The sequence below is a fragment of the Lichtheimia ornata genome, assembly GCF_029851405.1.
Source record: "Lichtheimia ornata isolate CBS 291.66 chromosome Unknown scaffold00033, whole genome shotgun sequence".
In the NCBI taxonomy this organism is placed as follows: domain Eukaryota; kingdom Fungi; phylum Mucoromycota; class Mucoromycetes; order Mucorales; family Lichtheimiaceae; genus Lichtheimia; species Lichtheimia ornata.
The window spans coordinates 237,301-261,564 of NW_026695353.1; the positions used below are offsets into that span (position 1 = coordinate 237,301).

The window sequence follows — 24,264 nt, forward strand, 5'->3', positions numbered from 1 at the left end:
CCACACTGGTGGAACATCCGTGCAACCGTTCAAGCTAAACCTTTCGGGATTGAAAATTTCCAAGCTAAAGCCCATAGCATCCCGGTCTTACAGTGCCCATTGAGCCTGTCACGCCTTTCTTTCTTGTGTTTTTTCCACTCTCGAGTACCACACACACTATGGCAGAAAACAACCAGAACCAGCTTCTTGGTATGAAACCAAAGACGGCCGCGTTGGTGAGCGTCGGCGTTGTTGCAAGCGCATTGCTCGGCTACCTTGTCTACTTTGATCACAAGCGACGATCCGATCCTCACTTGAAGAAGCAACGAAGTAAATGACACACCCATTTTAGCGCGTTTATTGTTACAAGAGTTATTCACAACTAACAAATAGAGCGCGAGAAGAAGGAAAAGAAGAAAAAGGAACAAGCTGCTGAAGAGGAAGCCAAGGCATCCAAGGCGCGCTTGATTGAAACCGTGTTGGACGCTGTTGCCAAGGAGACTCTCCCCACGACTGCAGAGGCTAAGGAGCAATACTTTATGTCCCAGGTGGCTGCTGGTGAGCAACTCTGCAATGCTGGTAAGGATAAAGGATTACAAAGAAATGGATTTGCATAAACATGGTATTAATGCAACGCATACCAGGTCCTGAATTCTACGAGCAAGCAGTGTTGCCATTCTACAAGGCTCTCAAGGTGTATCCCGCTCCTTTGGAATTGATCATGATCTACCAAAAGACTGTTCCAGAACCCGTCTTCCAAACCGTTGTTCAAATTATGGCCCTTGAAGTACGTAAAAAGAAGCCTTGTATAAGCTTACGAGGAAGGATACTCATATTGTGTGGTGTTTATTCTATAGCAAACCAAGCGTCAAGCCAAGTTCTATGAAGATTTCCCTCCCAAGGATACTCATGTGCGTTTGGCTGAGTTACCTGCTGGTGAGACTCCTGAAGGCAAACCCATTGTGCGTCGTGGTCTTGTTGCCAATGAGGATTTGGAAGAAGGTCAAGTCATTTACACTGAGTCTCCTCTTGTCTCTGGTCTTTATCCATCCTTCGAGGTTTGTATCTTGCAATGTGACAAGGATGAAGGTATATTTATAAAATTGACATATGATGGCTATAGGGATCCTACTGCAATTACTGTCTCAAGAAGGTCACTGATGAAAACAAGGTTGCTTGCGAGAACTGTGACAAGATTGTGTACTGCAGCAAGGAATGCGAGAATACAGCTACTGAATCATATCACCGACATTTGTGCTCCAAGGATGAAAAGGCATTGACGTTTGTGAATTACGCCAATGAAAAGCAAACAAAGTATCCCACTATGGTTGCCAAATTCTTGACCACGATGGTAGCCGAAGAAGTCGAGCGCACACGTACAGGAAAGACTGTCGAATACAACGCTTGGGATCACATGGATCGTTTCCGCTACCTTGATACCCAGGGCAATGATGACACCAAAAAGGAAATCGAGATGCTCAAGGATTTGCTTGGTTCCAAGGTCACTGGCATCAATGAATTCTTGACGGATGAGATCTACTTGATGCTCAAGGGCAAGTTACTGTACAACGCATATGCTGTCAACATTGCCGATGATACTGTTGAGGTTCCTGTAAGTAATCAAAAAAGTCAAAAGCGAGTGATCCGGATTCTATAGTAACGGCTTTGTTATAGGAAACGAGTGAGCACATGCGTAAGACTGAAACTGAAAAGAAGCCTGTTGGTGCCGCATTGTACAAGATTTCCACCTACATTGGTCAGTCCAAGGAGGAGCCTAATGTCAAGGTGGTGTTTGGTGACAACCATGACATCAGCATTGTTGCTACTAAGGCCATTTCCAAGGAGACTGAAATTACTGCAGACTACACCTTGCCCGTTCCTGTTTAAACATACCGAGGAGACACATTGCTCACAAAATAAAGTTTATATTCTGTACAGTTACTATGCTATAAGAAAGATCAAAGGATAATGTTGGGATCAAAGTGTGCTATGGTACAATTTCCAGCTCATGGTTTTCATTTTCATTTTGTGAGACGGCACTATAGGTAGGCTTTTCATCAGGATTTGGAAGGGTGGCAAGGTTCACGATAACAAAGCCAGTGATGACTAATAATGCCCCAACGATGTATTGCCATCCAGGTATGATGTGCTTGATTACAAGGTCACCCACAAGTGCCAAAGGGATCTTCATAGAATAGACACATATGAGCATATAGAATCCCATAAAATGCCATAGCCATACAAACTCACCGTAAGTGATATACCCAATGTTACTACCAGTGGCGATGTCATAAGCATTGCTAGTAACCAGAGGTAATCCGATCTAATACGAAATCCTGTATCAGCTCCTACGTATCGGGATGATTTGCATGAATCGAGGACGTACATGAATGTTCCAACAAAGGCATTCAGCAGCAGCATGAGCCATAGTGCAGGTCCATGGGGCAGCTCAAATGTCTCAATGCCAGTATAATGAAACAGTGGAATGATGGGCCATAGCAATACCACGTTGAAAACACCCACCCATCCAAAGAAACGAGGCATGTCGATACGAGATTCGCTCCCAATTTGACGCTTCAATAAAATGGTGTACAGCCCGTAAAATAATGCTCCTGACAATGCCAACATGTCGCCTAAGATACGTCTTCCTGTGCTATCGGAATAGGAAACTAGCACAGCCCCCGAGAAACTAGAAACGTAAAAGTATTATGTATGCGTTCTTCTTTTCTCAAACCATGATCCCATTATTGTTACCTGATAACCACAGCTAGCACCCGTGTAATGGTGATGCTTTCAACGCCGAATAGAGCACCAAGTGCAAGTGTGAATAAGCCCGATGTTGATGAAAGGATGGTACTGCTTCCGACACTGGTATAGGCAAGGCTCGCATTGGTAACGTAATTGGCGACAAACCACAAGAAGCAAAACGACAGGGCAAGATACATGGTTTCTTTCGGCTTCAACTTGTCATCGTCACATGGCTACATTCTTGGATCAATATCATGACCATCCATCTTTTGCATCTTTTTTGTACCTGATCCATTTGTGATATCTCGTGCATTGACAGCACCCTATCAACAAATTGTCAGCTAGATCAATGAAAACGTCCAAATGATACAAAACTTACTCTTCCGTTACAGCTTTGCTATCTTTTCTCTTGAAGCGAGCGATCAACAAGTAAAGCGAAAATGTGGCAGTATTAAGGTACGTGAGGAAGAAGGGCTTATCGTAGTGCTGCTCTCCAAAGATACTCTATTTTGGAAGTCTTTGTGAGTATGCCATTAGGCTTACGACATGCTTTGAATGTTACGTTGACCGCAAATGACGAGGTGACCCAAATGAAGACGACGACGATTAAGGCGCACACACCAGCAATATAGCGTCGTCGAGGATGCCATTGGTGATCTGCCATGATGAGAGTGGAGGAACCTGAAAAGCATCATGCATGGATAAGCGCGACTCCAATTACAGCCTCCATTCACCTCTTTACAGCCTTGTTTATTGTTCATCCACAACCATACAGTCTCATAGTTCAATAAATGGATCTTTACATAATGATACAACTTTACTTTTGATACGTACTTGCAATGGGATTTCCTTTGAAAGTGACCGAAGTGATCTGTACTTCGTTGTCATTCGCAGTCGTTTATCCTGGCACAAATTACCGTACATGCCTCATCAACTTTTTCTGTGAGTAGACCTTGTATTTGTGTAGTATGTAGATTACCTCGAAGCAGCACCCATCCATGCCTCATTACATACACCAAGTATCATATTTTCTCGAGCCGACGTGGAAGTTGAGCCCTTGCGTAGTAGTATACAGTGGAAAAGTCATGGCCATGGGCTGGTATTACAGTAGAAAACGATATTGTTTGATCATGGAACCAGCCCTAGCGATTGGATGGTATCAATGTAGAGGACAGCTTTGAATCATGCAATAGAAGCTATCAGCATGGTACGATAAGGGGCATACTTCAAGCTTGGAACTACTGCATGAAGCATCACGTTGTCGACGCGCTGAGTTGAGAGCACAAATTTCTAGGCATTGTCAAACGCGCCTTCATCACTCTCCACACCCACCCTCACTATCACTCACAACCCTCCCCCTTCAACTTGAGCAATGGGTATCGAAGATTACTTTAAGAAAGCGAATAAAAAGGTATGTTTATAGCACTCTAGTTTTCCATTCACTACTAATTCTCGGTTGCTGTTGTTCTAGGCGAGCACTACAGGTATAGATCGACGACATTGGAATGTTACAACTGCGTATTGAAAATCGACCTCTACAACATAGCACCAGCCGCTCCCGAACCTGCAAAGAAAGAAACGTATGTGTACAATTACATTCTACCTCGTACGATCTTGTGTATGTCTGATTGGCGGTTCTTTCTAGTGCTCGTAAGCCGGCAGCTGCGAAAAAGACTGAAGTGTAAGCTGATACATACCATATGACAACCCCCACCTTCAACAATATGGCTCACATTTATCATTCACAATTCTAGTGAGCCTACCAGCTCTTCCAGCGAGTATGTATTGGTGTATGAATAAGGCGTATCCATCTAAACGATCATCATAGGACGACAAAGAAAACAACTCGACGCAAGAAGAAAGTGGAAGACGACGACAAGGACTTTGTTGAAGAAGCCGAACCACCCAAGAAAACAGCCAAAAAGGAGCCCGAGACGGCAACAGAGGATCCTGCACCTGCACCTGCACCCAAGAAGAAGAAGTATGGAATTGGCAAAAGTGTATTGCATAGGATCGTGGATTAACGTTGATAACATACATTTAGCTTTTACCAGCAAATGAATCGAGAGGGACCAAGAGCACTCAACACGCGTCCTTTGCCTGTGGGCAAGCCCAACTGCTTCCAAGGAGTGACGTTTGTCATCAGTGGTATTCTTGAGACAATGACAAAGGAAACGGTGGAGGATTTAATCAAGCGTTATGGAGGGTAAGGATCTTTGTCATATACGTCACATTTACAAAATCCTGATTGATTGAGGAATAGACGTACCACTGGCTCTGTGAGTGGCAAGACGACTTATTTGCTCAGAGGTCGTGATTCTGGCGAGAAAAAGACGAGGGACGCCAACAAGCATGGAACCAAGATTCTTGATGAGGATGACTTTTACAAGCTTTTCGAGACCGAAGGTGCAAAAGAAGTTCCCACACCTGTCATGGAGATGCCCAAACCAACAAAGGGAAAAGGAAAGGCTGCTGCTGCTTCATCGGCAAAGTAAGTACATCATCAATGGCGTTGGGGGGTTACCAAGTGCTCACTCTTGTTTTAGAGCACCTGCCACAAATGGACAATCTGACAACATGCTCTGGACTGAAAAGTATCGACCTACCACCATCAAGGAGATTGTTGGCAACAAGGAATTGGTGCGTAAAATCTCTGCATGGCTTGAAATGTGGTAAGTGTTTTCCGATATCAATGGGATACGATGGTATTGATAATGGTCATGGTCTTTTCTTAGGGATGAATATCGCCAAAAGAACTTTAAAGCACCAGCTGATCTCGACGGAGGTATCCATCAACACCGCGCCTTGCTCTTAAGTGGACCACCTGGTATTGGCAAGACGACCACTGCACTTGTTGTTGCGCGAACGCATGGATACGAGCCTTTGGAGTTCAATGCAAGTGACACACGTAACAAGAAACGACTTCAGGTAGGGGGGAGATGTCTTGCTAGGGCTCTTGATCGCAATTTACCAATGCATGTATGTAGGAATTACTATCGCCCATGGTCAACAATCGATCCATGACTGAATTTTACCATGACACAGCCAACAAAGCATCAAAGGAGAAGGAAGAAAAGATATCATCAGGCAAAGTGTTGCTCATTATGGATGAAGTTGATGGCATGTCGGGTGGTGATCGTGGTGGTTCTGCTGAGCTTGCTGCATTGATCAGGAAAACAAAGGTGAGATGGGTATTCAAGTTATTGATTCACTCTCTCTATTAACAAGCCCAAATTATCATAGGTCCCTGTGATTTGCATTTGTAATGATCCGCGATCTGACAAGGTCAAGCCGCTGTTGAACGTCTGCTTTGAAGCCAAATACAAACGGTAAGATCAACTCCTATCATCAAAGTCGGTTACTGATATATGAGCTATCAATGTAGTACACCAGCAGCACAATTACGCTCACGGCTTATGACAATTGCCTACAGGTAAAACTCAATGATGATACCAGGATGTAAGCTACGCATGCTGATATAGCTATCTATTACAGAGAGGAGCTCAAAGTGGAACCCAACGCTATTGATCAACTTGTTGAAAGCTCACACAACGACCTGCGTCAAATCATCAACATGCTTTCTACGTACAAGCTATCTCAAAATCAGCTGAGCTATGACCAAGCGAAGGAATTGTAAGTACTTTTATCTACCAAAGTACATGGTGAGCTAATGTTATGTTATTATAGGGGCAAGAGCAATGAGAAATACGTTATCCGAAACGTCTTTGATATCGCCATGGACTTATTGACTGCTGGCCGTTGGCACTCGTTGACTTTGCCCCAAAAGACCGATTTGTATTTCCACGACTATTCACTTTCACACTTGATGATGTTTGTAAGTGGCACCTCCAAATTCTCAAATCGATTCATGTTACTAATTTCATGTTGAAATAGGAAAACTATTTGCGGGTCAACCCTGAAAAGGCACGTCTCCTATCCAAGTCTGGTAACCCCAAGGAGGAACAAGTGAATGCAATGCGGATGGCTGCTAAGGCAGCTGATGCCATGGCAGAAGGCGATTTGGTTGACAGCAAGATTCATGGGTAAGTTGGATATTTTCTACAATACAACAAGTGATAGCTAACATTTACTTTTTAGAACGGTTCAACAATACTCCCTTATGCCAGTACATTCGGTCATGTCATGTGTGGTTCCTGCATATTACATGGAAGGCTCAGTGAATCAAAGGCTCTTCTTCCCTGGGTAAGTAGGAGCTTGAACAACATGTGTGGATTATTGTTGACAACAAGGGGTATCCTATTCTTTGCAGATGGCTGGGTCAAAACTCGAAGGCGACCAAGTTCAAGCGGTTATTGACAGACATGCGTAGCCAAATGCGCTTACAGACATCTGCCAATGCATACGAGATTCGGGAAAATTATGTTCCTACAATGACAAAGCGTATCTTCAACTACTTGGCAAACGTAGGTGCCTCATCTTTTGGAAAAGATTCAATGTTTCTCACATGGGTAATCATAGGATGAGACTGATGAAGCTATTGAAACCATGGATTCATATTACATGCAACGTGATACGCTGGATACTCTCAATGAGCTTTGTTTGGAAAACAAGAAGCCAATGAGCGCGATGACCACTTCTCAAAAAACCAAATTTACCAGAAAGTAGGTTGAGATAGGAGTGCATTCGATGGATTATTGACGCATCTATATGAAATAGGTACAATGAACGGGATCACCCAGTACTTTTCCAAACAAGTGAAGTTATCAAAAAGAACGTTGCCCTCCCAACCGAAGAACCAGAAGGCCAGATTGTGGAAGAAGAGAGCTATTTTGGAGAGGATGTGTCTGAAGAAGAAGGGGAGGAGGAAGAAGGGGATGTATCACAAGACAAGCTTATCAAGTCCAAAAAGCCCTCCGGTAAAAGAAAGCAAAAGGAACAAGGTGGTGCAAGCCGATCAAAGGCCAAGAGGAAGACCAAATAATGTTGTCCCATAGCATCATGCAAAGTTCTTTTTTTTCATTAAAAAGTCCATCAATTCTTGAAAGTAATCATTACATCAATGTGATTGTTTATTGGTTTTATAAAAGTTATGCTTGATGTGCTAGTGAAAAGATGTTCTTGCTAGTGAAAGTGAAATGTGATCCCACACACACGCCACCAAACCAAATCCCTCGCTCCAGCTCCGCTCGCTCGCTCGCTCGCACAGCCTTCACACTACTCTAAATCCAACGTGTGGATGCCACGACGCCCGTCAGTTAAAAAAATAACGCATACAAGAAAGAAAATGCAATAATCACCTCGTATCCACCATAACAAAAACACTTCCCACACACGCTTCGCCCCAATCATTCTCCTCAATAAGCGCTAGCAGGGCCACCTGCATGCGCTGAAGGATTCATCATACCGCACTTGGCACATTGTGTTCGTTTCGCAAAGTCTATAATACACAAACGAGGGCTCCAGTTAGCTTTGTCCCATCTTACACACATGTAGGTAACTTACTGTGGAAGCCACACGTTTCGTTCACGCAAATCCAATCGCCGGCTGCATACATATTACATCAGCACATGTTGAACATGAAATGGAGGGAGCATCATACTTACGTTTCATGCCAGGATTACCCGTACCACCGTAAGTCGGTTGAGGACCTTGGCCATTATGGGGCTTGGGTGTTGCACACTTGAGACATTGGAATCTTGAAGCAAAGTTGTGCGAGTTGCATGAAGGGCTAATAATGAAAACAAATCAGTGAGCGATAGGTATGTGATTGCATGAATGAATGAATGAATATACGTACCAGTACCAATCACCAGGACGGAAAGGAGCTTGTGTACCACTTGGAGGACCATAACCATAGTTCCCAGCACCACCAGCAGGTTGACCATAAGAAGGAGCACCATAAGAATTGCCTCCATAACCATAAGCGCCTTGTTGTTGTTGAGGAGGTGGTGGTGGAGGATATGAAGCACGACCCGCTCCAGGACTAGGATTGGGTGTATGGCACTTGAAGCAGCTTGTACGTGAAGCGAAGTTTTGAAAGTTGCAGTTTGGGCAATACCAATCACCAGGACGGAAAGTGATAGGTGGACGAGGTGTATAGCCCATGCCTGGTGGTGGAGGTTGAGGACTGCCAGCATTTTGAGGACGATACGTGCCACACTTGAAGCATTGGAAACGGGATGCATAATTATGGAAGCCACAAGAGTAGTTTGGACACATCCAATCGCCTTGAATAAAGTTGGGTACATGATGAGGTGGTGGAGGTGTTGGCATTGTAGGTGGAGCTGCAGCCGCTGTTGGAGCATTGGCCATGGAAGGTGGAGGTGGTGGTGGTGCTGCCATAGGAGCTGCTTGGAAACCACCAGGAGGTGCAATTGGATTCTCAGTGTTGCATTTGAAACATGTACGTCGCGAGGCAAAGTTGTGGAAGCCACAAGTTGGGCAATTCCAATCGCCTGGTCGCAAAGTTCGGTTCTTGGGTTGAGATGGGAATGGAACAAGCATACTGCCAGCTGCTTCAATGACACGTTCACTGCTTGGTGATACCTCAACAGCTCGTTCTCCAAGACAACGTCCATTCAATGAAAGTGCTCGCATTGCATCGCCATGTGCACTGAAGACAACAAAACCAGAGAGGTTGGGTTTGGTATAATCTGATGTTTGAATCATCCATGTCGATACAGGTCTCAAGCCATTCGATGAAAACCATGCCTCCAATTCTCCTTGAGTGACTTCAAATGGTAAACCAGCCAAATGCACCACCTTCGATTCCTCCTTTTTGAATTGCTGTAGATCTGCATTCGTATCAATGGGGTGTACAAACACATCCGGATGTCCAAAATCAGTGAGATATCGAATCACGTTGACAGTGGTCAAGCATGTGTTGAGTCCAGCCGATTCATTTGTCACCCTTTCAACATGGAATGCCTCGCATAAATCCTTGAGTGACATTGACCAAAGATTGATTTCTCGATGATGCACCTGCCAACGCTGAATCTCTTGCTTCAAATCAAACATGCGACAAAATGACAAATACGATGGGAGTTCAATGCCCTTGTCGCGTGCTTCTCGTGGGAGTTGTATCCGAAGTGTCCATGCGCCATGAGTCACGAAGCAAAATGACAATTTGCCTTCAATCTCCCTTTGAATATAATCGTCAAGCTTGTTGATTGCATCTTGAAGGGTGCCAGCTGATTCAAGCTTATCATTCGTTATGCCGGTGACCTGAGCACAGTAATCGGTGAAAGGCGTATGTTCAGGCTTGACGTAGATTTGCTCAGTGTGGATCACATCCATATTGGAAGCATTGATGATCACAAATGACAATTCTAATATATAAATGTTAGGATCCCATCTCACATAGAAAAGAACCACAAGTTTGTTTGCTTACCGATCACTTCAGAGTTCTCCTTTGTTACTTGCATAGAGCCGGGTATCGAAGCTGAATTCTCATCACACGTAGCCGATACAGTGAGCACAATCAATCGATCAAAAGGAACCACCGTCTTCACTTTGCTAGGAGTTGCTGATGATGATGCTGCCACTTCTCCAGGTTGTTGATGATTCTCCTCTGATGATGCAACGACGCCTTCAACGTCTTCCTTGTTGTCGTCACTTTGCTCGGTGTCTTGATCCTCTTTCTCGGTAGGTTCTCGTTGTCCATTCGTCTCCTCAAGAGTCTCTTGTGATGGTTCAATAGGTTCATTGGAAGCACCATTTTCAGTAGATGGCTGTTGCTCCTGTTGCTGTACAGTGTCAGATGGCTGAATCTCGCTCGATTGCTCAGTTGCTGAATTCACAGTGTTGTCGAAAAGCTGCCTTTTGATATCTTGCTCATTGTTGCCTTCTTCTTCATCAACGTCATCAGCTTTACGCTTGCGATCGTTTTTTCCAAAGATAAAATCCATGACTGAAAAGAGGGTAGAGGATGATAAACAACCAAATAAAAAACTTGCTTTCCCTTCCTTTTAGACTATGCGCGGAGTAATACCACCATCCAATGAGATTGCCATACGCTTTGGCAACTCCCATTCTATCACACCTCGTTGACGACATCTTTACTTCGGCATCGAACACTGCCCATATTGCACATCGTTGTAAATAAATGATTGCCAAAGCATTTGCCCTTATCAATTCTTCATTAAACATTCCATTGGATGATACTCTTATCATCCATGTTTTTTCGTGCTTCAAGCTGAGGGATTTACAGTAACAGGCTTTGCTATTGGCACCATGCCTCTAGCACCATCCTTTAGACCAAGATCGGGCAATGCCAGGTGAGCTTTGATTGCCGATATCAAGGGTGATCCGAACATCCTCGCTGCTTACTGAACACGCATACCAATAGTAAGAGTAGGTTGACAACAATGGCAAATCACCTTTGTAATAATGGGGATGTGCGTTACGCATACCAAGTGATTAATTTCATTGATAGATTTCTTATCACCTGGCCTAATTTGGCCGATGAATGTATGCATAGACAACATTACACGTAGGCTCCTCAAACTTGATTGTAGTATATGCGCCCCATCGCTTTATCAGCTCATGGATCAATTTATCAATGCATCATCCCCAACACACAGAGATACCCACGCCCATCGTGCACAATAAAAGGATGTTGTCGCCTCCCATCATACTCCCACACGTCTCTTTCCTCTATCACACTTCTCTGATTGCTTACAAGGTCAAATTTCCAATGTTCTGTACGTATCCCATTCCTTGCAACCTTGAGAGTAAGCGTTGATCTTTGCGGTCATTCATAGGGTCCTGCTCTCATTGTTGTCGTCGTCCTCATTGTGATATTGGATCCTTATAATAAGGTAAAGCCTGTTTATGCTGCTTGATGAGTCAGTACTCATACACATACCTCGTTACTTTCGATATAGCTATCTCCTGTGATGCATCTGCAAAGGAAAGTTCGGTGCCATGGGCCCACATAGGGCGTTGAAATACTATAGACATGGTGCATTTGGCATGGTGCAAATACAAAAGCCCTGGTTGACCGCTCACCAGATGTGGATCTTGAAGATAGCTTTGTACACAATTTCATCTCCAACCTATTCGAAAACGTATTTGATCCTGAACCAACTCTCGAAGCATCATGGTACATGTGTGAAGAAGTTTGACCTTTTAAATTACAAGACTTACGCAGGATTTTTATTAGGGAAAACGGTCGACAACGAGGAAAACGATCAAGGGGTGATAGCACATTCAAGCCTGACTACACGTGGTTTTCATCACTCAAAGAATGCATCGCATCGACTTGGCATGTGCGGAAGCAAAAACTCCATCCAACATCGCCACTTTCCCTCGCTCAGATCTCGTCAAACTCGGTCAAGAGATGCGATGGATGGTAAACAGATTGATTGCGGAGGGTGTCCACCGGCCTGTAGTGGGAGGAATTCTTATCAGCGGCTTCAACATGGCGATTTACAAGACTTACAAGATTTTACAATATGCAAGTGACAAACCTGGCATTTACATAATGGTTGAGCAGAGCCGAATGGCCTTATTCAAGACCATGGATGAGTTGAGCTTCGTCCCTGTCATTGTTTCCGATTCGAGACAGCTAAAAGTAAGTCTATAGCATGGTTGTTATGCCGTTCAGTGTGCTTACATGATTGGAAATTAGGATATCACGTTGGATACCGCCATAAAGGCGAAAGATTACCTGAGGGAGAGATCTCCGGGAGTGATGCCAACAACATACAAGCCGCCACTGTCATGGTTGCGATCAGGATTTTACGAGTTGGATATATACAATCAACAAAAAGAAGAAAGGGGACCAGTGACAGCAATCAGCAACAAGTAGTAATATTAGCAGTAGCAATATGAATAGCAACAGTTACCATTAAATGGAGACATAGCTCTACCTATACTGATTAATTTGGGTTTATTTGAATGCATCTATGCTAGATACTCTAATCTCAAGGCTGGTACATGAAAGAAGAGCTCCTGGATGCGATGCTTGTGGCAATCAACGTGGGGATTCCAGTATCAGACTATGTATTGCAGCCCTTAAAGATCATCCTCAAGGTAAAATTACAAATGGATACAGTGTAAAGACGTCAATTGACGTATATGAAGCATCTCTGTAAGTACGCTTTGTACATTGTGTTTATTGCATTCAATCGTCTCTATGGATACGGTCGCTATGCTCAAGCCTGTCTGTGATGCAATATGCAGCTGAGAGTAAGTCTGAGTCATTTTGCTGGATTGCCTTTATATTTCGGCAGATCGCACTTATGGCCGGAAGTACAGCTTGTGCACATACAAAGAAAAAAAAACGACATGGCAGCACCTAACGATTGGACCCCAAGCAGTTGGAAATCGAAACCCATTGTTCAAGACGTTGTCTATGAAGACCAGGACCATGTTGATCGTGTGCTCAACAAGTTGAATCGTTTGCCACCCATGGTGTCTCCTCAAGAGGTATGCGTGTGTGGGCTACAAGGAGTGCCATTTGTTAATTGCTCACCCATTCCTTGTTGTAGATCGAGAAGCTACGTGAACAGCTGAAGGATGTGGCACTGGGAAAGGCGTTCCTCTTACAAGGTGGCGACTGTGCAGAACTTTTTGATTATTGCTCTCAGGTGACCTATTTGACACATCATCTACCACCATGTCGCACATGTCACTCATGGATGACCACGTGGATACATATATCATAGGACCCCATTGAAGCCAAGTTGAAGGTGTTGCTGCAAATGTCATTGGTGTTGACTTGGGGTGCACGTACTCCTGTTGTTCGAGTTGCACGTATGGCTGGTCAATATGCTAAGCCTAGAAGCAAGCCAACTGAAATGTATCAAGGCGAAGAGATCTTATCTTTCAGGTAAATCAATTGTGGTAGGTGTGTGTAATCATCATACTAAATACCATATTAGAGGCGACAATGTGAATGGATTTGATCCCAAAGATCGTAAGGCCGATCCTGAGCGTTTGTTAGGGTAAGGAGATATTGGATTAAGGTACGAGTTGGTATTGAAACAACCTTTAATAGCGCTTATTTCCATTCTGCTGCCACCCTCAACTATGTACGAGCATTGCTTGATTCTGGATTTGCTGGTAAGAAGGAGAAGGAGTAAAGAAAGAAAGAATGAAAAGAGGATTCATTGTATTGGGGATAGATTTGCATGCACCATCCAATTGGAATTTGAATCACGTGCGATCCGATGCTGTACGACACGAGTACCAAGAAATTGTATCACGCCTTACGGATGCTTTTGATTACATGCAAGTCGTCGATGCTGGATCAACACAAAATGCTGCTTTACGCTCCGTTGACTTTTTCGTGGCCCATGAATCCTTGTTGCTTGACTACGAATCCAGTTTGACACGACAACTTACTTCCCCATCATCCAAAACAAAGAAATGGTACAACACGGGCGCACACTTTTTGTGGATTGGTGACCGTACTCGACAACCTGATGGCGCCCATATTGAATACATCCGTGGTATTGAAAACCCCGTGGGTGTCAAAGTTGGTCCAACCACTGAACCTGAAAAGTTGGTCGAGTTGCTTGACAAGATCAACCCATCCAAGGCTATCGGCAAGGTGACGCTCATCACACGCTTCGGTGCAGACAAAGTCGATAAGCATCTTCCAGCACATATTGAAGCCGTACGCAACTCTGGTCACATTCCAGTTTGGGTATGCGATCCAATGCATGGCAATACTAAGAACGCTTCTGGAGGTGTAAAGACCCGCCATTTTGTTGACATTATCCAAGAACTATCACAAACGCTTCGTGTACACAAGGAATGCGGTAGCAAGCTCAATGGTGTGCACTTTGAATTAACCGGTGATTCTGTAACGGGTATGCCTTGATCATGGCTTGATGAAGTAGCTTGTTTATTAACTTGTATGCATGCATGTATAGAATGTGTGGGTGGTTCCATGGATTTGAAGGATACGGATTTATCAACAAACTACCAGACTTATTGTGATCCTCGACTCAACTGCCACCAATCGCTTGATGTTGCCTTTTTGATTGCCAAGTATTACCAAAAGGAGCGGATTAGCAGCGACTTCCCCAGTTTGTGACAAGAGACCCAAGATCCATTCATGACCTCCATCATATCATATATAGAATCAAAGCATTAAAAGATGACATTATCTATGCTCTAAACTATCATCATTTGTGTCGGCTACTTCTTAATAACTCCTTGATTCTCCCCGTATCGATCAAACTCTCCACTAGTCGTTCACTAAAATCGCATCACGAATGTTAGACAAAGTTACCCATCACAACCTGTGCGTATACACTTACTGTGGCAAGTAGGTGCGATCGGGATAAAAGACGTAATCCATGGGGATGTGATCCAAGTTGGTGACGCTTGACATGTAAATGTCGGCAAACTACCCATGTTCCCATCATTAGCATTGCATCACATGATGAACTCATTCCATTGTACATACCTGGCGGATTTTCCCAGCAAAATAAGTAGGGTTATGATATGTTCTGAAAACACTACCAAAAGCGCTGTTGAAGACGTTCCTTAATTCATGCCTTGCTTGACGCCGTTGCTCACGCCATTCATTGATGAGACTATACAAGCCATCTGTTTCTTCTTCATGTCCGTAATACGTCTGAGCCTCATTTATCAGGTTTTCAATCCGTATTAGCCAAGCAAGGGTGTGTCGATAAGATGCGGTGTTGCGTGTTTGAATCTCTGCGTCTAGCTCATGGATAATGGCACCTGTTCGCCAACCTTGTTCGACAGTGGGATCAATGAGATCTGAAAACACGTGATCACCGAAATAAAGAACATTTTGTCTACCATGTTTTGAATGAGTTTGAATACAACAATGATGCTCCTTGATACAATCATCGCTTACCCAGACCTACAAACCAAAAGATGTGTCATCAGCTTCCACGTAAAGTAACCTAGTATACCATATCATTGCCCTTACCATCCTGTCAAGCGCGTGAAATCCGTTAAATTGCCACCTTGATACACCTCCCCAGGTTCAAACATGTCCACTGAATCCCACGTTGGTTCCCGTGCACGCCTAAATGGACGACGTGACCGATAAAACTCTGGTTTACGTGCACTGACAATCACCGCATCGAACAAGTCTCTCCAATCCGGATTCGATGTAAGGTACTTCATGCCTTGGTCACTATATTAAATGATACGTATCAGCTACGAATATAGCTAAAGTCATTTTTTCACTTACATGAAGGGTAAGCTGCTATTTGTAAGAAGGAAGGTCTTTTTGCCATGTTTCCTGAGTCTTTCAATGAACCCAACGAGCTTTGGTGACTTTTCCAAATATTGAGCAATGTCGTCAATGACCGCCATATGTAACCTTCCACCAACACCAAATGCCCCATCCATATGTGATCCAGTGTGTAAGATCCTTGCAGCCTGTCCTACGTCGTCAGACAAGTAACGTGGATGGAAACTAGATGACGTGGATTAGGCAAAGCATATGACACCACACAGCTATCATCCCTACCTGATATTGTGTTCTTTGAAGTATTGGAGGATGTCACTGAGAAGGCATGCCTGGTAGCAATAGCGATGAGTTAAATGTTATGCAATGGTTTCCAATGATAAAAAGTATACCTGCGGTACTGAGAAAAGATCACTCAATTGAAACATGTTGTTTGCAAGATAATCAGGCGAAATGTGGGTGCCTCCAAAATGCTGTATCACTTCTTCAGGATCATTCACAGGCATACGTCCCACTAGTAATAAGGATATTAGATCCCCATTGCAATAGCATTTCCTCGCTATCACTTACGATGTACGGTGTTGAGTTGAATGTTGGCATAATTGTCAATCTTCATCAGCCATCCCTTGTTCACATCTATCGGATGAATTTTTAATAACCAATAGCGTTGTCATCCTCCTGCTTACATACGTACCAAAATGAAGACCACGGATAGCAAAGGTTGGATCAAACTGCAGGTCTACAATCACGTTAATCAAATGCCCATTTTTGATTGATAAGCTCCAATCTTACCTTTGATGTGTTTTGGATAACGCATCATGTCCACCAGGATATCCTTTAATATATCATAGATTGCTCTTGAGAGGTTGTCGGTATAATTGGCAAGGGTGTACTATGCATAATACAATGAATGAGTTGATACAGCCCAATACCATGCCCCTGGCAACTTACATCATAATCGAAGCCATAAACGTTGACATGACGCAAATTGAGCTCATTATTGATGAACCTAAGAAGGACACCTTGCTTTAGACTTGGATAGTAGATGAAGCCATGTAACAACTTACACCTCGTTTGGGGACGTGATACCAAGACCATAGACATCGGCAGAAGGTCCTCCTTGACCATAGTTTTTGCGTGTAGTGAGACCATCGCAGTTACCAGTGACCGAGAGGATAGTAGCGCGATCGCGTTTTGCCAATTGAATGTGCTCTTGTTTCTTTGCATTGAAGTTTGACCTTAGTGAGTCGACAATGGTGGCATGGCGATGGCAAGGAGTAGAGTGGAATGGACGTAGAGTGGATAGTGTCACAAGAGAAGTCAGTCTGTGCGACTGCAGGCGTAACATTTGGGATAGGAAAGAAGTAAAAGTAGAAAGAAATACAAGTTCTCAGTGATCCACCAAATTGGGTCAATGCATTGGTGTAGCTGGTGTAACAAAAAGAAAAACTCAACCGCTCCAAACGTCGTCGTCATCGTCATTATCAGCATCCAACCTTGAACACGTTTGCATGATAAATAATGGGAATCATTATTGTTTCAAAGTACCATGCAGAATGGATAAAGATAAGAGAAATAGAAGGAAGCTATTTGAGTTTTGGTTATTGCTCAATAAGGATACTGCTGCGTGGTGGTGGTGGTATCTTGTTGTGTGAGAGTGTAGATTACGTGGCGTGCACATCAAAGTAAATTTTGAATGTTTTATTACTTGAATCTCCTAAACCATGATGAATGGGTGATCTATCATTCAATATAAAAACATGCACCAATGGATGACGAAGGGAGGAGTATTATTATGATCCACAAGGGACTGAGAATAAGCGGTGATGTCCGGGTGATTGTAGGCTGGCGGGGGATGAATATAGCCTTTAGAGGAGCCCAGCCAAATCATCCCAAAATTTCGCTTCTCTCTCTCTTTCTCTTTTTCCTCTCTTCTCCTCCTCCTCTTTTCTCCTCCCAACTTGAACAATACCAAATGGCAACCCTACATCCCAATTCTCACTCAAACATCACAAAAGGTAACTTGCACCTATCCTCCATATTGCAGCTCATTGAACAGTATTCTCTCTTGTAGGTCGTAAGCGACGACTTTCCGAAGACGAAGACATGCAGGACGCACAACCCACGATGACATTACAGCGATCCTCACCGGAACGACATTATCGCAATGGAAGAGAAGCTTACAGAGTGAACGAAGTCAAACGATCAAAGACCGGTATCCAAAGGGATTCTGGTTTGACGCATATGCTAGGTATGACGACAACCCTCTTTCTACAACAGCAACTACTACTACTACTTCGTCTTTTGTATGCATACTAAACTCGATATTCTATATACAGCATCCATGGACAAAGACAAGCTTATCCACATTGTTCATTCTTTATTCGACAATCACCCAGAGCTGCGGCAAGATATCATGTCGTATATCCCAGCACCAACCGTTCAATCAGCGACTGAAGTGCTACATACATTGGAGCGACGAATGACAGAGAGCGTCCCATACAATCGTAATGGTCCTTTATGGAATGATTATACATTTTCAAGAGTACGAACACCTTTTATCGAATTGATGGTAGGAAAGAGAGATGGGCTATCGTACATGATTCATCCATAACTAACACTTTTTTCCTTCTAAAGGATACGATCCGACAATACGCATATTATTTTACATCACCGCTCATCTTTGGAACTACCTCATTCTCCTTTCTTCAATTGGCTACAGCACTCACACATCGACTTCCATCATGGGAAAATGATGGTAATTTCAAACTTGATCCTCTCATCGATACTTTACTCACACACACCTCACTTTATAGATAATAATCAATTGAAACGGGATCTATACAACGACCTGAATTCCTATTGGACAAGAGCGATCCAGATGGCTGCTTCAAGGCATCAAGAAGGAGAAGTCTATAGCGCACAAACAGTGAATGAACTTGCAAAACAGTAAGTAGTATCCATGGGTTGTGAATAGCGCTTTTACTAAATGCATCCAATGTAGCTTGGCGTATCACAATAACGCAGCAGAAGGATTATTTACTGGTGCCGTAAATGAATTCTCAAAGAGCCTTGGTACATTGATGAATCCTGTACGAGATGTTCCTATTTGTCACCATCCAGCTGTCGAGCACACTATCACAAGACTTGCATCACCACCACGGGTTGTAGGATATGCAGATGCCAGACGATAAACAAGTTGATATTATTCCCTTTTTCATTCTCTCTCTTTGTCCCCACCTCCTCATCTCTCAATGCTTTCCTTACACAATCAATCACAACATCGCCATGCTTTCCTTTTTTCCCACATTACAATCACACACACACACACACAATCACAATCACACAAATTTATATACTCTTCAACAAGATTCATTATATGCAATTGAAAAAGAGAAATGATCGAGTACAGATGGTATAATATCAGAGATCTACTTCGAGTATCCTTTCTTTGACTCTTCCTGCGATTCGTTTTACAATGGATTCGGTTAAAGTATAGACGCCACCCACAGCACCCATGATACCGAATAAAATCATGGTTATGAACATAAAGATAGCGAATACAATAATGCCTCCTAAGGCTGCGTCTCCATGGCAATGAGAATCTGCAATGTAGAAATCGCATCCATACCAGCAGTTGGCTTGACCACAGCACATGAATGGCATATCGTCATCTGCACGTGCATTGAAAGAGGTATAATCATCTGTAGCTGTTGCGCTTGCTGAAGTGATGCAAACAATGAGCACGTATAAAAAGCCAAGAAATGAGATGCCAATGACGCCTGCTGCCAAGTAAATGCGATCCATCCATAGAATGGTAGGGCCGTGCCATTGCCGCCATTCGTCATTCTCTGGTTGTGGTACATGTCCCAAAGCATAAACATCGATCGCTTTACATGCATAAGCCAATCCCACTGTGAGAAGCAGTACAATGATGAAGGTGATGGTGCGTATGAAATAGCGATGTGATACGATTGCTGCATAACGAGGTCGGTGAAGGTTGTATCGATACCCGCATAGATCGCATGATAAATACGACTTTTTCCTTGGAGACATGACGCGCCATCGATTTAAACAGTTCACATGAACATACATCATGCTCCCTTTGCATTTGCACGGTCGTATCAGCGGGTTGTCATCCTCTGCAGTAGTCGTATGTGCTGCTCCGCGGCATTTACTATTCATCACTTGATGCCTTTTGTATGCCGCATGGTCGTCGCTCGTAGTACTCGTCTCGCCGGGTATATTACTACTATCACTCTCTTGATCGTCATCTCCACAAATGCGACATGTCTTGGGATCGTTTATCGTAATCGTTGTCATGGCTGGTTCTTGATGTGCGCTATTACTGCTATGGTGGTGGTGGTGGTTGTCGTCGTCGTCGTTGTTGTTGTTGTCTTGGGTTGGTGTGGGTGGTGGTGGTGGTGAAGAAAGTAAGGGTGCTCCAGTCTCGCAGGCTTGGTATTGGATATCTTTGTTTTTATGTCGCGTCATATACAGGGTATGTGTTTATAAAGGAAAGGGATGAGGGCAAGAAAAAGGGATGGATGATGGATAAAAGGGGGTTTGAATTGTGCATTCGTTGAGATATAAGGTCTATCATGTCCTACGTGTGTGCCACTCTTCCAAAACGAGGCACCGACGCTCCCCGCTATCCTCTTCATGCCGCTCATTGGCCTGCCACGTTTCCTATCGACAGCCATTCCTTATAGCATGTGCTACCATCATCAGTCTCATTACATTTCCCTTCATTAGCTATCTTTCATGTCAATATGCACTAATAAAATTGATCTTCCTCATCAACCTGCATGGGCGGGGAACATGATGTCCGATTTGTTACATGACAACCGAGCCTTGTGAGCAAACATAAGCCTCACGTGGCTTTGCTTATTATATAACCCAAGGATGAGTATCAACATCAAGATCACCACTTTACTGCTCAAAACTAGCAAACTCAAATGAAACGGGAAAGTATCACACAATGGATGTGCAACATGCATAGGCCAACAGCTTTAAGTACAATGTCTATTCGCTCTTGTACAAATCCTTGCGTTTATTCTCATTTGATGCTTGCTATGTAATAAATAGTACTTGCATTCTTAGCGTCATACCCGGAGAACACGGCATTGCATTGCAACTCAAAGACATGTTGAACAAGAAGTACGCTGTAGGAAAACAATCGCATAGCATCCATGTTTGTGGAATGCCTTTGGCTGAATACATAGTCGACCCATTCATCATCCTTAGCCTTACACACTTGACATGATCCATCGTTCCTGCTGACGACTTCCCAAGTAACCAACGCGACAATCCAAGATTTCTCAACACTGCACTTGATTCCATCCATCCATCCATAACCATTGCAAACCCAACGTGTTGGTTAAAAAGAGCCTCCATTTCCATCCACCTGTTGGTCCATCCCTTGTTTGACCATCTTCCATCACAACTCAACCATATGAACATTGCTTGTACTGCGGTGCGCTTGATAGTTGATATGGCATCATCCATAGGAATCCGTATGTATTGAAAGCAAGTTGCTACACGTAAATAAAGCTGCTTCTATACAATGGCTATCTGCTGTCCACGTAAAAAAAGGCTGCAAGGCATGCTGCTGCAAGTAACTTGAGACGATGGAGTAAAGACCTTGCTGTTACGTTTGGTTGTGGCAGAGGAGCGTGCAAGAGCGTGTGTTGTAGTAGAGTGACAAGGCTTTGAACACCACACGAGTCATTGGAGAAGAGACCTTACTAATTGCAACTGCTGTTATGATTGGTTGTGGTCGTGGTTGTGGTTGTCCTGGATTGTACAAGAGTAGGTGTGGTGTCAAGGAACACGGGTGCTGTAGTGGGCTGTACACGCCATGGACTTGCCATTCAGTCAAAGACAATCGGATCAAGACATTCGTAGCATTGACATGATGGGTTGGAGCAGGACAATCGTTCGCAGGTGGTAGTTGTATACTTGAATGGGGTAACAGTTGAGATTGCGAAGAAGAGGCAAGGGGCTGAGAGTGGAAGAAGTGGAAAATAAATGGGTCGGACACCTCTTGTATAAATGCATGAACACTGTACATCCAATCCTTGATTATGAGATTGCCCCTCTCGAACCTGAAACTTTCACACAAGATGCTTTAGGACATGCTGATCAATGTTGTATTAAAAAACACCTCATGTACACTTGAAAAATTGGAATGGGAGGGTGCAATGTGGGTTTACTATGTAAGTCGGAAATGGAGGTCAGCCCCGGATTCATGATTGATCGAAATAGTATGTATTACCTTGGGATTCCTCATTTCGAACCTGAAACTTTGTCAGAAGGTTCGCTGCAACATGCTGATCAACTTCATTCATTTAAAAACCATACACCTCATTATGAACATTTAAAATGCGGGGTGGTCCAAATGGTGGATGATGGGAACAAAAGAGCGGACGGTCCACCGCCCCGAAGTTGCTCACTTCCAACTTGAAAATTGGTCAGGATGGTGCTCCGAGCATGCTGGTCCACTTTTTTCATATAAAAACCTCACGCTTCATTTGAAAATTTAGAACGAGAGCGTCCAAAAGTTTGAATGACGGAGACATTCGCAGGGTCTGTCTTTCAAGAATTGACACATTCTCTGTTTGGGCGTAGCTCACCCAAATCGGCTCGGATCAAGAAACTTGAATGATGGAAATGACCGGCTGGAGCAGGAGCATTGTTCACATGTAATAGAATGAACAACAGTGCCGATTGTGAGGAAGTGGATGTTAGCTGCCAATCATAGATGGTGTATATGGTATCGTACATTGGTCATTCCGATCATGCAAAATGGCTCCGTTACACCAAGAAGTCCTTCTGCATCTTTTGCTCTGTCAGGGTCCACCTACTTGGCAATGAACAAAGACCACTTCTCATATAGCATCACGCTTACAAACATAAAGGTGTCTGTATCTCCGAACTTTACAATGAAACGTGGGGTTTTTATTAGAGCAATGTGCTCAGCTTGGCCAACAGCACCTTGTGCGAAAGTTTCACGATCAAGCTTGCCAATCCCAGATTTCGCAATGTCGCTACCAGCCAAACTGGATCCGGGGGTCGACCTCTTGAAACTTTCTTCGACGACCAAAAAATATTTTTTGGGCTGTTTGCGACATTGAACGCGAAACTTTCACACAAGGTGCTGTTGGCCAAGCTGAGCACATTGCTCTAATAAAAACCCCACGTTTCATTGTAAAGTTCGGAGATACAGACACCTTTATGTTTGTAAGCGTGATGCTATATGAGAAGTGGTCTTTGTTCATTGCCAAGTAGGTGGACCCTGACAGAGCAAAAGATGCAGAAGGACCTCTTTGGGTAACTCAGCTAAGAAGTCAGGACTTCAGGGACAATGCATGATAGGTACGCAACCCTCACTTTTATGTCATACATTGGCAGCTAATAGCCACTTTTGTGCATTCCCAACTTTTGTGCATTCTATTGTAGGGGGACGATGCTCCTGCTCTAGAGATTCATTTCCATGATTAAAGTAGGTTGATCCGAGCTGATTTGGTTGAGTTACGCTCAAACAAGATTACATCGGTTGAGCTACATCGAGCGTGCTTTATGTCCAGAGTGATGTAATCTCTCTTTGACCGCAGCTCAGCCAAATCAGCTCGGATCAACCTAATTTAATCATGGAAATGAATGTCTGGAGCAGGGGCATCGTTCCCATGCAGTGGATCTCGCAACAATGATGATTGGATAAAAGTGGTCGTTAGCTAGCAACACATGCCTGTTCCTAGACGATCCATAAAGTAATTATACATTGACCCTTTCATTCATGCAAACGTAGCTGTGTTACACAACACGACCCTCTGCATCTTTTGCTCTGCCAAGGTCCACCTACTTGACAATAAACAAAGACCACTCTTCATATAGCATCAAGCTTACAAACATAAAGACGCCTGTATCTCTAAACTTTACAATGAAATGTGGGGGTTTTTATTAGAGCAATGTGCTCGGCTTGGCCAACAGCACCTTGGGTGAAAGTTTCACGATCAAGCTTGCCAATCCCAGATTTCGCAATGTCGCTACCAGCCAAACTGGATCTGGGGGGTCGACCTCTTCGACGACGACGACCAAAAAATATTTTTTTGGGCTGTTTGCGACATTGAACGCGAAACTTTCACACAAGGTGCTGTTGGCCAAGCCGAGCCCATTGCTCTAATAAAAACCCCACGTTTCATTGTAAAGTTCGGAGATACAGGCGTCTTTATGTTTTCACTATGCTGTAAGCGTGATGGAGTTGCTTTTTCCTAGTGGATGGTGTCGGCTGCATTAACGGAAAGATGAAGAGCTGAGTGAAACCGCACGTGGTGGTTACACAGACACGTCCTTGACAGGTTGCTACACAAATGGGTGATGATGATGATTGC

At 43.7% G+C, this 24,264-nt stretch overlaps 9 protein-coding genes across 9 annotated transcripts; 5 read left to right on the plus strand and 4 right to left on the minus strand.

Annotated features, from left to right (window-relative positions):
• Positions 1 to 158: 158 nt before the first annotated feature.
• Positions 159 to 1,866, plus strand: O0I10_007078 (uncharacterized protein; the record flags this gene model as incomplete). The annotated part of the gene is made up of 6 exons (XM_058487098.1): positions 159 to 309; positions 373 to 558; positions 624 to 766; positions 837 to 1,037; positions 1,103 to 1,591; positions 1,654 to 1,866. The coding sequence occupies 6 exons, from the start codon at positions 159 to 161 to the stop codon at positions 1,864 to 1,866; spliced, it is 1,383 nt and encodes a 460-aa protein (XP_058342175.1).
• A 100-nt stretch (positions 1,867 to 1,966) lies between these two features.
• O0I10_007079 (uncharacterized protein) lies at positions 1,967 to 3,391 on the minus strand (the record flags this gene model as incomplete). The annotated part of the gene is made up of 7 exons (XM_058487099.1): positions 1,967 to 2,164; positions 2,230 to 2,302; positions 2,366 to 2,668; positions 2,734 to 2,960; positions 3,014 to 3,050; positions 3,107 to 3,231; positions 3,290 to 3,391. 7 exons carry the CDS (start codon positions 3,389 to 3,391, stop codon positions 1,967 to 1,969), a joined length of 1,065 nt encoding a protein of 354 aa, XP_058342176.1.
• A 708-nt stretch (positions 3,392 to 4,099) lies between these two features.
• Positions 4,100 to 7,669, plus strand: O0I10_007080 (uncharacterized protein; the record flags this gene model as incomplete). The annotated part of the gene is made up of 20 exons (XM_058487100.1): positions 4,100 to 4,138; positions 4,199 to 4,211; positions 4,274 to 4,307; positions 4,373 to 4,408; positions 4,482 to 4,505; positions 4,556 to 4,708; positions 4,772 to 4,933; positions 4,991 to 5,218; positions 5,274 to 5,399; positions 5,463 to 5,655; positions 5,715 to 5,909; positions 5,971 to 6,056; positions 6,113 to 6,160; positions 6,223 to 6,360; positions 6,415 to 6,562; positions 6,622 to 6,770; positions 6,826 to 6,930; positions 6,998 to 7,151; positions 7,207 to 7,349; positions 7,405 to 7,669. 20 exons carry the CDS (start codon positions 4,100 to 4,102, stop codon positions 7,667 to 7,669), a joined length of 2,439 nt encoding a protein of 812 aa, XP_058342177.1.
• Positions 7,670 to 8,042: 373 nt separating this feature from the next.
• On the minus strand, positions 8,043 to 10,595 carry O0I10_007081 (uncharacterized protein; the record flags this gene model as incomplete). Its single annotated transcript, XM_058487101.1, has 5 exons — positions 8,043 to 8,125; positions 8,191 to 8,232; positions 8,292 to 8,416; positions 8,486 to 10,016; positions 10,079 to 10,595. The coding sequence occupies 5 exons, from the start codon at positions 10,593 to 10,595 to the stop codon at positions 8,043 to 8,045; spliced, it is 2,298 nt and encodes a 765-aa protein (XP_058342178.1).
• A 1,514-nt stretch (positions 10,596 to 12,109) lies between these two features.
• On the plus strand, positions 12,110 to 12,499 carry O0I10_007082 (uncharacterized protein; the record flags this gene model as incomplete). The annotated part of the gene is made up of 2 exons (XM_058487102.1): positions 12,110 to 12,262; positions 12,320 to 12,499. 2 exons carry the CDS (start codon positions 12,110 to 12,112, stop codon positions 12,497 to 12,499), a joined length of 333 nt encoding a protein of 110 aa, XP_058342179.1.
• A 479-nt stretch (positions 12,500 to 12,978) lies between these two features.
• O0I10_007083 (3-deoxy-7-phosphoheptulonate synthase) lies at positions 12,979 to 14,734 on the plus strand (the record flags this gene model as incomplete). Its single annotated transcript, XM_058487103.1, has 7 exons — positions 12,979 to 13,119; positions 13,182 to 13,280; positions 13,359 to 13,522; positions 13,575 to 13,637; positions 13,691 to 13,755; positions 13,818 to 14,507; positions 14,571 to 14,734. The coding sequence occupies 7 exons, from the start codon at positions 12,979 to 12,981 to the stop codon at positions 14,732 to 14,734; spliced, it is 1,386 nt and encodes a 461-aa protein (XP_058342180.1).
• Positions 14,735 to 14,825: 91 nt separating this feature from the next.
• On the minus strand, positions 14,826 to 17,219 carry O0I10_007084 (uncharacterized protein; the record flags this gene model as incomplete). The annotated part of the gene is made up of 13 exons (XM_058487104.1): positions 14,826 to 14,898; positions 14,961 to 15,049; positions 15,110 to 15,467; positions 15,530 to 15,535; positions 15,605 to 15,814; positions 15,872 to 16,099; positions 16,154 to 16,203; positions 16,264 to 16,385; positions 16,442 to 16,507; positions 16,566 to 16,610; positions 16,664 to 16,763; positions 16,823 to 16,880; positions 16,939 to 17,219. 13 exons carry the CDS (start codon positions 17,217 to 17,219, stop codon positions 14,826 to 14,828), a joined length of 1,686 nt encoding a protein of 561 aa, XP_058342181.1.
• A 627-nt stretch (positions 17,220 to 17,846) lies between these two features.
• O0I10_007085 (uncharacterized protein) lies at positions 17,847 to 19,065 on the plus strand (the record flags this gene model as incomplete). The annotated part of the gene is made up of 6 exons (XM_058487105.1): positions 17,847 to 17,889; positions 17,946 to 18,122; positions 18,211 to 18,443; positions 18,509 to 18,629; positions 18,688 to 18,820; positions 18,876 to 19,065. The coding sequence occupies 6 exons, from the start codon at positions 17,847 to 17,849 to the stop codon at positions 19,063 to 19,065; spliced, it is 897 nt and encodes a 298-aa protein (XP_058342182.1).
• A 229-nt stretch (positions 19,066 to 19,294) lies between these two features.
• On the minus strand, positions 19,295 to 20,365 carry O0I10_007086 (uncharacterized protein; the record flags this gene model as incomplete). The annotated part of the gene is made up of 1 exon (XM_058487106.1): positions 19,295 to 20,365. The coding sequence occupies one exon, from the start codon at positions 20,363 to 20,365 to the stop codon at positions 19,295 to 19,297; it is 1,071 nt and encodes a 356-aa protein (XP_058342183.1).
• Positions 20,366 to 24,264: the final 3,899 nt, after the last annotated feature.